Source organism: Pygocentrus nattereri, chromosome 24, assembly GCF_015220715.1.
Source record: "Pygocentrus nattereri isolate fPygNat1 chromosome 24, fPygNat1.pri, whole genome shotgun sequence".
NCBI lineage: Eukaryota > Metazoa > Chordata > Actinopteri > Characiformes > Serrasalmidae > Pygocentrus > Pygocentrus nattereri.
The window spans coordinates 2,907,130-2,919,172 of record NC_051234.1 but is presented as its reverse complement, the minus strand read 5'-3'; the positions used below and the strand labels follow the sequence as shown (position 1 = coordinate 2,919,172).

General features: G+C 41.4%; 1 protein-coding gene across 3 annotated transcripts in view; it reads right to left on the bottom strand.

The window, feature by feature from the left end:
- Positions 1-12,043, bottom strand: part of csmd3a (CUB and Sushi multiple domains 3a) — a 534,059-nt gene that overhangs the window by 124,311 nt on the left and 397,705 nt on the right. For 2 of the 3 annotated variants that reach the window (XM_037534189.1, XM_037534190.1), the window contains exons 47-49: positions 8,526-8,714; positions 3,917-4,063; positions 1,816-2,004 (exon numbers count right to left, since the gene is read on the bottom strand). In XM_037534189.1, the coding sequence (XP_037390086.1) occupies positions 1,816-2,004; positions 3,917-4,063; positions 8,526-8,714 (525 nt within the window). Of the gene's footprint in view, positions 1-1,815; positions 2,005-3,904; positions 4,064-8,525; positions 8,715-12,043 lie in introns of all 3 variants that reach the window. The other variant, XM_037534188.1, reaches the window with a different exon arrangement.

Sequence of the window (12,043 nt, the reverse complement as noted above, 5' to 3'; positions counted from 1 at the left end):
CAGATATTTAACAGGGATAGTCTAGAATTCTGACCATCCTAGACGAGTATAGCTATTTAACACTGCTAAGCTAGGATAGAAATGAAAGAGTGTTATGCTAGGATATATAACTAAATGCTCTAGACCAGGATAGATATCTAACAGTGCTAAACTAGACTAGGAAAGATATCTAACAGTGCTAAGCTAGACCAGGATAGATATCTAACAGTGCTAAGCTAGACTAGGACAGATATCTAACAGTGCTAAGATAAACCAAGACAGATATCTAACAGTGTTAATCTATAATATATATCAGTGCTAGTCTAGAATAGATATCAGTGCTAGTCTAGAATAGATATCAGTGCTGGGATAGAATAGATATCAGTGCTGGGATAGAATAGATATCAGTGCTAGTCTAGAATCGATAGTGTTATTTTAGAATAGATAGTGTTGGGATAGAATAGATATCAGTGCTAGTCTAGAATCGATAGTGTTAGTCTAGAATAGATAGTGTTGGGATAGAATAGATATCAGTGCTAGTCTAGAATAGATATCAGTGCTAGTCTAGAATCGATAGTGTTAGTCTAGAATAGATAGTGTTGGGATAGAATAGATATCAGTGCTAGTCTAGAATAGATATCAGTGCTAGTCTAGAATCGATAGTGTTAGTCTAGAATAGATAGTGTTGGGATAGAATAGATATCAGTGCTAGTCTAGAATAGATATCAGTGCTAGTCTAGAATCGATAGTGTTAGTCTAGAATAGATAGTGTTGGGATAGAATAGATATCAGTGCTAGTCTAGAATAGATATCAGTGCTAGTCTAGAATCGATAGTGTTAGTCTAGAATAGATAGTGTTGGGATAGAATAGATATCAGTGCTAGTCTAGAATAGATATCAGTGCTAGTCTAGAATCGATAGTGTTAGTCTAGAATAGATAGTGTTGGGATAGAACAGATATCAGTGCTAGTCTAGAATAGATATCAGTGCTGGGATAGAACAGATATCAGTGCTAGTCTAGAATAGATATCAGTGCTGGGATAGAATAGATATCAGTGCTAGTCTAGAATAGATATCAGTGCTGGGATAGAATAGATATCAGTGCTGGGATAGAATAGATATCAGTGCTAGGACATAATAGATATCAGTGCTGGGATAGAATAGATATCAGTGCTAGGACAGAATAGATATCAGTGCTGGGATAGAATAGATATCAGTGCTAGGACAGAATAGATATCAGTGCCAGGACAGAATAGATATCAGTGCTAGGACAGAATAGATATCAGTGCTAGGACAGAATAGATATCAGTGCTAGTCTAGAATAGATATCAGTGCTAGGACAGAATAGATATCAGTGCTAGGACAGAATAGATATCAGTGCTAGTCTAGAATAGATATCAGTGCTAGGACAGAATAGATATCAGTGCTAGGACAGAATAGATATCAGTGCTAGTCTAGAATAGATATCAGTGCTGGGATAGAATAGATATCAGTGCTGGGACAGAATAGATATCAGTGCTAGGACAGAATAGATATCAGTGCTAGGACAGAATAGATATCAGTGCTAGGACAGAATGGATATCAGTGCTAGGACAGAATAGATATCAGTGCTAGTCTAGAATAGATATCAGTGCTAGGACAGAATAGATATCAGTGCTAGGACAGAATAGATATCAGTGCTAGTCTAGAATAGATATCAGTGCTAGGACAGAATAGATATCAGTGCTAGGGCAGAATAGATATCAGTGCTAGGATAGAACAGCTATCAGTGACAGGCTAGAGTAGATGTCTAACAGTATTAGGCTCAGGTCTTATGTTAACAGCGCTAGCTCATACCTTGGCAAGCTGGTACAGACGCGTCCCAGGCAAGATGCCCGAATTCAGTCTTCTTGCAGACACCCATGCTTTTCCCAATAAGCCTATAGCCTCGGTCACAGGCCCATCGGACAACACTGTTGATGTGGCCGCCAGTTTGGCTAACCACAAAGCCGTGCTGTGGAGAGTCTGGGGTACTGCAGTACATTGCTACAGATAAACACACAAGCCATGAGCAACATGCAGGAACTGCCACACAACAGTATACACATATTTCACACTACACTATAATGTCTCTCTCACACACACACACACACACACACACACACACACACACACACACACAAAATACAAAATACAAAATAAAAGTCAGAAACCAGCTTTCACTGAGCTTTCGGTCAAAACAGCCATTAAGATGCAGTGTGTAAGATCTAATGGCATCTAGTAGTGAGGCAGCAGATTGCCACCAGCTGAATCCACCTCCCTCACCCCTCCCTTTCCAAGTGTGTAGCAGAACCTATGGTGCCTGTCAGGCTATCGCTCGTCCAGATTTCATTTTGCTGCTTCATGTTTTCGCTTCTTTGACGACAAAGATTCACCCGCCCTTGCTTTTTCCTGTGCTAACTAATGAGCCACCATTTGTCAAAATGTGGGTTCTCAAACGTCTCACAACACAAAATGGGTAGCCAGCCCCAGCAGCAACCAATGATTCTTCTTCTTTCAGCATCGTCCAGCTGGTACTACAGCACCAAACCAAGTTCAAGCTGTTCCAGCATAAAAACACAACAAGAGCAGAGCCTCAGCCAGTGTTCGGATTATCCAGTCTGGGCTACTGTGGAAACATAGGAACACAATTTGGCGGCATATGTTGGAAGAGGATCCGCTTGATATGTAGATATGAAGGGCTCGTTTTAAGCTAATGAACACACAATGACTCATAGTTACAGGTGATTATACACTAATCGAAATAGTTTTGAAGGTCCGTCTGACACTGATGACCATAAAGACTCCGTTTCCCAGAAAATGGAGATCACACGACCCACAAACTTCCACGATCCACCAATAGTGCATTCCAGTTCTGCTAATGGATCCCCCTAATTCTTACACACTGCACCGTTAAGTATAAGTTTTATCATTTCTCACCATCAGGAAAAAGGAGCAAAGCACAGTTTAACAAAATATTACACAGCAGCAGCCTCAGAAACCTGCAGGGATGTTTTTCCACACCTCCAAACTTCAGCTTTACCAGTTGGTTGCACTTTCTGCTTCTCACAATCCAAATAATCCCAAACAACAACTCTGAGGTCTGGACTCTGGGGTGGACAGCGGACTGTTTTGAGAACGCCAGCAGCTTCTGATTTTTGATTTTCTCCTCTCTCAAAGACAAAAGCTTTAAGGGCTGTTTATCTGATGGAGACAGTTTTAGTGGTGCGGCAGGTTTTGCAGGTGGTTGTTAGGAGGTCCATTTTCTCTGTGTCCTTTAGTCGTTTTTGAAAATTCCGTATCTAAAACTCCTGCATTTAACTTATATCACTTTGACGTTCCCATCCCTGTATACATTGAATCTCTTCAGAAATGGCAGTTTTGACTGGAAGGGTGGTCTCTGACTTTTGCACGGTATATATAGTGCATACATAGTCACAGTCATAAGAAAACTTCATGCTTTTGTGTTTTTTTTTTTTTTTTTTTTTACTTCAAAGCACCAGCTGTTTGATAAAAAAAAAATCAATCAATCATATTTAAATGGTAACAGATACAAGCTTTTCTTATGACAGCTGTATACATCCATAGATACATACATACATATGCATACATAATCCTTCTATATATACCACACTGAGCATCCATAAAATGTTCATTTTGCGTACATGTATATGCATTACATAATATTTTACGAGAGTAGTGGTAAATTATTCTTTATATATTAAGCCTAATGAAAAATATACAATCACAAACAACAGACAGACATGACAGGCTCAAATGCACAGACATTATGGGCTCACAGACGACAGGACGGATGGAGGAGACGTTGCCAGGACAGGCAGATGGACACGCGCACGAGAAACACACATGCGACCGAAAAAGATTTACCAGTCGGGGGGATACATACTTTGATACTCACCCACATACGTGATGTGGAAGCCCTTTCGGTTTGTGCCGTGGTCAGAGGACCAGCGCAGAAAGAGCTGGTGGCCTGTGGTGGTCAGACTGAAGGGCACAGCCAGGTCTCCGCTCAGCACTGCCAGGCTCTGGCTGTAGATGTTGGGCCCTGAACAAAATGACATAGAAGAAAGGATATCAGCAGATTCATACATACAGCTGGAACCCGCATTAGTCCATTAAACTCTCTTGATGTTATTTCTGCAGCTATTAGTAGTGCAAGCATTTCTGAATGTGCCAAAAAGGCTAGCCTGGCCCAAAGTAATGTGAAAGCTAATAGGGTCATTTTCTCATTTTTGTCGCTTTCATTCAGTAGAAGACAAAGCTTGCTTTTTTTTTTTTAAAAAACAATGGCTAACAATCATTTATGGCATTTGGCTGACGCTCTTATCCAGAGCGACTTACAATTTGATCATTTTACACAGGGCAGTGTTGGGAGTCTTGCCCAAGGACTCTTATTGGTATAGTGTAGGGTGCTTACCCAGGCGGGGCACTGAACCCCAGTCTATGCTGTAGAAGGCAGAGGTGCTATCCACTACACTAACCAACCACCATCAAGGAAATCAATGGAAGCTAGAGGAGACTATCTCAAATGCTTTAGCGGCTAGTGGCAGCTTTATTGAGTGTTATCACGGCTAACAGCGAATGAAATGCATTACAGTGGTGAGGTCACTGAAAAAAAAAACATACATAGAGGTTTAAGTCTTTCACAACTCGAATGGGCTGACCAGCGTCATACAGATGCCAATCAAAAATGCTAAAGTGGCCAGCAATCACAGGAAAGACTACGGGGTCCAGTAGTCATGTTCCTTCTGAAGCACTGATGTCACTCCAGTAGCCATCAATAATAAGCTGACAGTTCAAGCATTTCTGAATATAACGTGGTCAACAATGAATGGAATCTAGTGGGAACAACATAACCCCAAGTGCTTATTTCTGAATGTTAATATGGCCAACGATGAATTAATGAACCAAGCCTGCGTTGAAGTACCAAACATGCTGGATGATTATGAGACCTCTGGGTTTGTCAGTGAAATTTGACTGTTTTGTTGTATTTGAATGATCTGATTGGAAACAGTTAAAAAGACAAATCAAGCGAAAAAGCCAATGTTGCCAATAAGAAAGCTAATGGGGTCCAGCTGGCAGGTCATTTTTTTTGTAGCACTGCTGGTACTCTACTAGCTTTCATTCATTAGCAGGCAGGGCGAGCACTTCTGAATATTAACCTGACTAACAATGAACAAAATAAAAAGGTTAGTCACATAAAAAAACCCACTCATTATTGTGACTCACATCTCCGACATGAAAGGCTATGAATTGTTGAATGTTAACATGGCGAACAATGAATAAAATGAATAGCGTAAAAGAGACAAAACATGCTGGATGAATATTATTTGTAGCAAAGATTTTAGGGCCCTTAAAAAGGGCCCATGAATTTCACACATGAAACCAACACATGTGGCTTTGGCACGTTTCACGTGGGAAATATACGTGACTTTTCTGTAAGGGGGTTGAAGCTATTGACATGCTTTTTCAAAAGGGAAAGGGTTAAATTAATATATCACTCAAAAAGTCATTTCCGTAGCTGTCACGATTGGCCCCTCCCAGTCCTCCATGTGATTTTGTTTACCTCTGGTCTGGTCCATGTGCTTCTTTGTTTTGATTCTTCCCTGTTCTGCCCCCTTGTTTCTAGACTCCGCCCTTGATTGTTTTCACCTGTGTCTTGTTAACCCTCTTGTATTTAGGCCCTGTGTTTGTTAGTGGCTGGTCTTGTATGGTCTTGTTTCTTCTGGCCACCATTGTGTGTCTGTCCCTCGATCTATCCGCATTGGCTCTTGGACAGTCCTGGACTGTTTAGACCTTGATTGTAGATTTTCCCTTAATAAATCTCGCTTCTCTCCGTCCCCCCTGTACCCCCGTGGTACAGTACCACAATTAGTTCACTACTAGCTTTATTTCACTGGTGGACAATCCTAGCATTTTTTTTATGCTCACGGGTCACCACGAACAAAAACTACTGGGAGCAGTTAGCATGATTTGTTTATTACTGTGGTGGCTGCCACTTGCTGCGGTTCACAGAAGGGGCTCTAGAGGTGTGATCCACAGAGCTGCGCTGTGTGTCCTGACCGTCTCCACCACAGGTTGTTGTTGTTCATTGGTTTAAGAAGTGTGTTTGTGCTTATTGTGCTGGGCTGTGGGGCAGTGAGTGTGGCTAGAAGTAACTGCCTGCTATTTCCGTAGCTTTGTATGTGCCGTTTCTGCTGGTATTGATAAACAGCACTTCTCAGAGCAGAAGTCATAACCTCTCCCGTGTCTCCTTCACCAAGACCCTGCGATGTTGGGATGACTAACAACGAATGAAACGAATAAACGTGGTGTAGTAACCAAAAAAAGAGACATGGGCTGAACGGAAAAGCTTAAACAGATACAACAGAGCTCCCAAAAATGCTGTCTATCTCTCTATCTATCCATCTGTCTGTCTGTCTATCTATCCATCTGTCAGTCTGTCTGTCTGTCTGTCTGTCTGTCTGTCTTTCTAACTATCCATCTGTCAGTCTGTCTGTCTGTCTGTCTTTCTAACTATCCATCTGTCTGTCTGTCTGTCTATCTAACTATCCATCTGTCTGTCTGTCTGTCTATCTAACTATCCATCTGTCTGTCTGTCTGTCTATCTAACTATCCATCTGTCTGTCTGTCTGTCTGTCTATCTAACTATCCATCTGTCTGTCTGTCTGTCTATCTAACTATCCATCTGTCTGTCTGTCTGTCTATCTAACTATCCATCTGTCTGTCTGTCTGTCTGTCTATCTAACTATCCGTCTGTCTGTCTGTCTATCTAACTATCCATCTGTCTGTCTGTCTGTCTGTCTAACTATCCGTCTGTCTGTCTGTCTGTCTGTCTATCTAACTATCTGTCTGTCTGTCTGTCTGTCTTTCTAACTATCCATCTGTCTGTCTGTCTGTCTGTCTATCTAACTATCCATCTGTCTGTCTGTCTGTCTGTCTATCTAACTATCCGTCTGTCTGTCTGTCTATCTAACTATCCGTCTGTCTGTCTGTCTGTCTGTCTGTCTAACTATCCGTCTGTCTGTCTGTCTGTCTGTCTGTCTAACTATCCATCTGTCTGTCTGTCTGTGTCTGTCTATCTAACTATTCATCCGTCTGTCTGTCTGTGTTTGTCTGTCTGTGTCTGTCTGTCTGTAGAATGAGCCAAATGAAAACAGTCGTGGGCTGGAGGTTCGGGAACCAGCCCCGTGACCAGAAGGTCACCGGTTCGATCCCCTCGGCTGATGGTCCATGACTGAAATACCCTTGAGCAAGACACCTAACCCAACTTCTCCCCGGGCGCCATGGATAAGGCTGCCCACCGCTCCAGGCAAGTGTGCTCACTGCCCCCTAGTGTGTGTATGTTCACTAGTGTGCATGTATGTGGGTGTTTCACTGCACGGATGGGTTAAATGCAGAGGTCTAATTCCACAGTGTGAAAATCACAGTGACCAATGGCTCTAAATTCGAGTTCTTCTAAAGAGATACGTCACCAAAACATGCCAGTGTGGCCAACAAAGATACGAAAGCTATGGAAATTCATCTGGGAAGTGATTCCTGTAGCACTCTAAAGCATATTTGAACATAACAATGAATGAAAGCTAGCATGGAGCACCATGCTGGTCTCACAGGCTTCTGGGGCCAACGCAGAACTTCCGAATGTCAACAGGGCTAAGGAAGAATGAATGGCAGAGGGAACCAGTTAGCATTTTCCCCATGTGTGCAGAGCTAATTGCCCACCGTTTCACACATGATTAGCAATATAAGTTAATGGGCAGCGTATTTCCTTTAAAGTGACTCAAGCGGACCTAATTAAAAACACTTCGCTGTGATTCATGACAAGCACAAGTATGAGGCTACATATGCCCTGCAGTCTCCAGCATAATATTGTGATGCAACACATCTCAACTTGAGAGCAACATATCTCAACAAGACCCTTGATCGTTACTGTCTCAGACTGGCGCTGTCCGAAAGTCAGAGTGATGCAGAACTTAATGTGGAGGCTTCAGATAATTTTATACGGTGTATCAGAACCATAGTCCTTCTAAACTGTGTTTATAAAAAAACCAGCATTACGAGGACGAAAATGGACCTTGCTTCTCCTGAGTCGGTCCACTGGGCTTTGCAAATACCACGCGCATCTAATGAGCTTCTAATCAATGATGAGTAATAGCGTAATTCGCTAATAGTGCACACTTAAGTAATTACCGCCTAATGACATTCTAAACGCGTTCTGTAATAATAAATATCGTGATAATCAATTATAGTGAACAACTAGTCCAGCACGTACATCGGTGTCTAGTACATCCTGCGAGCCTAAGCACAGGGTATGGAAATTAAAGTGCAGTATTTTTTAAACACTCTCCCCTGTTCACCAGGGAAAGAATCGTGAAAAATGCAACATGCTACTCAATTATTAATCAGGCAGAACTTATGACAGCCAAGCATTGCTAGTGTAAACCCATGAGGTTCATGAGTGACTCCTTTCTGGTGGATGTGTATACACGTGAGGAAATGTGGTGTACCATCAAAGATCTCCAGGATATCAAACTCCTTCTCTGTCTGGAAGAGCTGAAAGTGCAGGGTGATATTGTAGCCCTTTTCCACGTTGATCATCCACGAGCACATCTGCAGGTTGGGGTAACTGTCCGGATATCCTGGACTCAGGATCACGCCAGTTGAGTCAAACAGCACCTCGTTGTCTGGACATTGCACTGGAGAGAAAAAAAACCATAACCTTCTTCAGTAGAGCTCAAAGCAAGTGGTTTAAAACTGATGCATGTAAATGACATTTGTTCTGAGTGGCCGTCTTTTTTAAAGACGGTCAGGGCTGTAATAACTGCCTTGGGAAGGAGCTGAATAATCAGGGGAATGTGGCATCGCAAAATTAGTTTAAAAAGCCATTTTTGCTGGTTAGTTTGTGTTTTTACAGGGGCAGCTTTGGGCTGGAGGTTAGGGATCTGGCCCTGTGACCGGAAGGTCGCCGGTTCGATCCCCAGCACCGACAGTCCATGACTGAGGTGTCCTTGAACAAGACACCTAACCCCCAATAGCTGTGGATAGGGCTGCCCACTGCTCTGGGCAAGTGTGCTCACTGCCCCATAGTGTGTATGTGGTGTTTCACTTCACGGATGGGTTAAATGCGGAGGTGGAATTTCCCCGTTTGGGGGATTAAAAAAGTATCACTTAACTTAATTTAAGGACTCCATGGGCTGAAGAGTCGGTGGTCAATTTTAACAGTGTTTACATACCACATTAAACTTATGATGTGGGCCTGTTAAGTTACAGGAGAAAGGAATTGAAGTCTGGACCTGTGAGGGTTAAGAGGTTAAAGGCACAGTAACAAAAGTAGACCGTTTTATAATAAATGGACAAAGAGGAGTCGGAAAATGGTCATGGAAAAATGAAATATTTACGTGTTTTAGGAACATAAACCACACAACCATATAACCGCCATGAGTGTATCTCAGGATAATAAAGAAAAAAAATACCAAAACAAACAAACCAAAAAAAACCCAGGAAATATGTGGGATATGGGCCCTTTAACATTAACTCGATCAATTCCATGAGGTTACTGTACAAGCCTTAGGATGTGGGCATACAGTCAAGGAGTTAAAATGTAAAGCCATACGTTGCAGCACAAATTGTTTCCATGGTAACACTGTACTTTGATGGTCCAGAAGCTTCTTAGATCCTTAGTCTATCATGATATATTTTATTTGAAGTCCTTAATTACACAAATAACTGCAAGGTTATGAATTGAACTATATGTTCAATTCCCAGTGGCGAAACATAAAGGATGGTCTCAACGTCTAAAAAGTGTAGAATCAGTGCTGGAATCCTTGTTTCTCCTCTTCCAGTGCTGTGTAAAAGTATTTGCTCCTTTATTTTCACACTAAATGGTTTCAGATCTGCATATAAAATGTAATCATTTCATTTTTCATAGGGAAAATAAAGGTTTTGCAACACCTCTATCACCCATGTGAAAAAGTAATTATCCCGTGAACTTCATAACTGGTTGTGCCACCTTTAGCGTTAGTAACGGCAGCTGAACACTTCCCATAGTCGGAGATCAGTCCTTCACATTCCTATAGAGAAATGTTGAGCATGAACTGCCCATTGAAGGTCCTGCAACAGCAGTCAGGATCTTGTCAGGAAGGAACACCAAATCAGGATCTTGACCACCTTTTTTTGTTTCTTTGAAGCTGTTTAAAGTTGGACAGGTGGGCATGCCCTTGTGCCAGTGGTGGACAGTAACTGAGTAACTGAGTAAATGTAATTAGTTTCTGTACTTTAGTATTTTTGGTGTATCTGGACTGAAGTTTCTCCGTTCTGGACTTTCTCCTTTCACTCCACTACATTTCAGAGTCTAATATCCGACTTTTTCCTCCTACATTTTGAGAAATCTGTCGTTCCTTTTGGTTTCTGTGTGTATAAAAACGTCACATGTCAAAACAAAAGAAGCGCAAAGCCAGAGCACCAATCAGGGCCCAGCGGTCACTTTGTTTAGAGCTGGTTTTGACCTGTTGGTCATACCGACCCAGTGCAGCACGCGGTTCAACGTCAGCGCAGCAGCGTAAAACTTTGGGAGAGTCTGTTCAACATAAATGATGAACTAACCTAACTTTGTGTAAATAGAGCTCAATATAGAAATATGTCCACATATGCAGTCGAGACTGACGCGGCTTTTTTCTGAATTTCTACAAACACCATTTCATTTTATAGTAAATGAGTTTGGGCTGGTTTATGTTTATGAACAGACGCCTACAGATCAACATAGTAAAGGAGCTCATCTGTGATCCTGAGTTTAAAGCCAGTTTTTATTCAACTTAAACTTGGAACTAAGTTGTAAATAAATCTGAAACTGAAACTTTGCTTGTGTGTAAAAAGTGATTTCAGAGCCACTCGGTTCTCCCTGATGGAAACTGTTTACCTTCAGTGTTTTGTGCTTCTGATCATTTTAATAGACGTCAGCGTCACTAATTAATGAGGTTCTATTAAAAGACTGGTTTACCAAGAGAGACGCTGGAGGACTTTCACCTGAAATGAGTTCATGAAGCCAGTCTGGTTATAAAAATGATAACAGGACATCAGAGCCAGAATTACTCTTTTAGTACTTTTACTTTATACTTAAGTACATTTGAAGGGAAATACTTTAGTACTTTTACTCAAGTGGAGGTCTAAAGGGAGGAACTTCTACTTTTACTGGAGTGATATTTTACCTTGGGGGTCTCTACTTTAACTCAGGTACATGATTTGTGTACTTCGTCCACCACTGTCTCTATACTATCACACTACCACCACCATGTTTCGCTGCTGGTATGATGATCTTATTATGGAATGCTATTTTAGCTTTACTCTAGATGTCAGTCTTCCAAAAAAGAAACACTTTAATCTCATCACTCCACAGAAGATTATTCCAGAAGGCTTGGGGAGTCATCAAGGTGTTTGAGCCTTTACAAGCTTCTTTTTAATGGAGGAATCATGAACATTGACCTTATCCGAGGCGAATGAATACGAGGTGAGGCGAGGCGAGGCGAGGCGAGGCGTGGGTTCTTTTGTCAGTTCCTGAATGAGTCATCACTGTGCTGTGGGAGGAATTTTGGTAGGCTGGCCTCTTCTGCGACTTCTGAGATTCACCAGTCTTCCAAATTTTCTCCACTTAAAGATAATCACTCAGAAATGCCTTTGTAACCCTTGTTTAGTTTAATTGATCCAAATAGCAACTAAATTTGGTTAATTGGTTGATTAAGTCTCTAAGTGTGCTATTACTGTTTGCACAGGCCCAAGTGGTGCTGGTTAGCTTTTATCCCTTAATAAATGAAATGATCATGTTTTATTTTCTCAGGTTATCCCGTCTTATATTAAAATGTGTTTGAAGATCTGAAACAACTAAGCATGACAAATATGCAAATATACTTTTCAGGGCACTGTGAATGTATCATGAATATAACAATAAAAACAAACAAATCTTAAAAACCACTAATAAATATTCAACTCTAACCCTAATGGCCTTGAAAATGACTGTTTCTGTACGTCACTT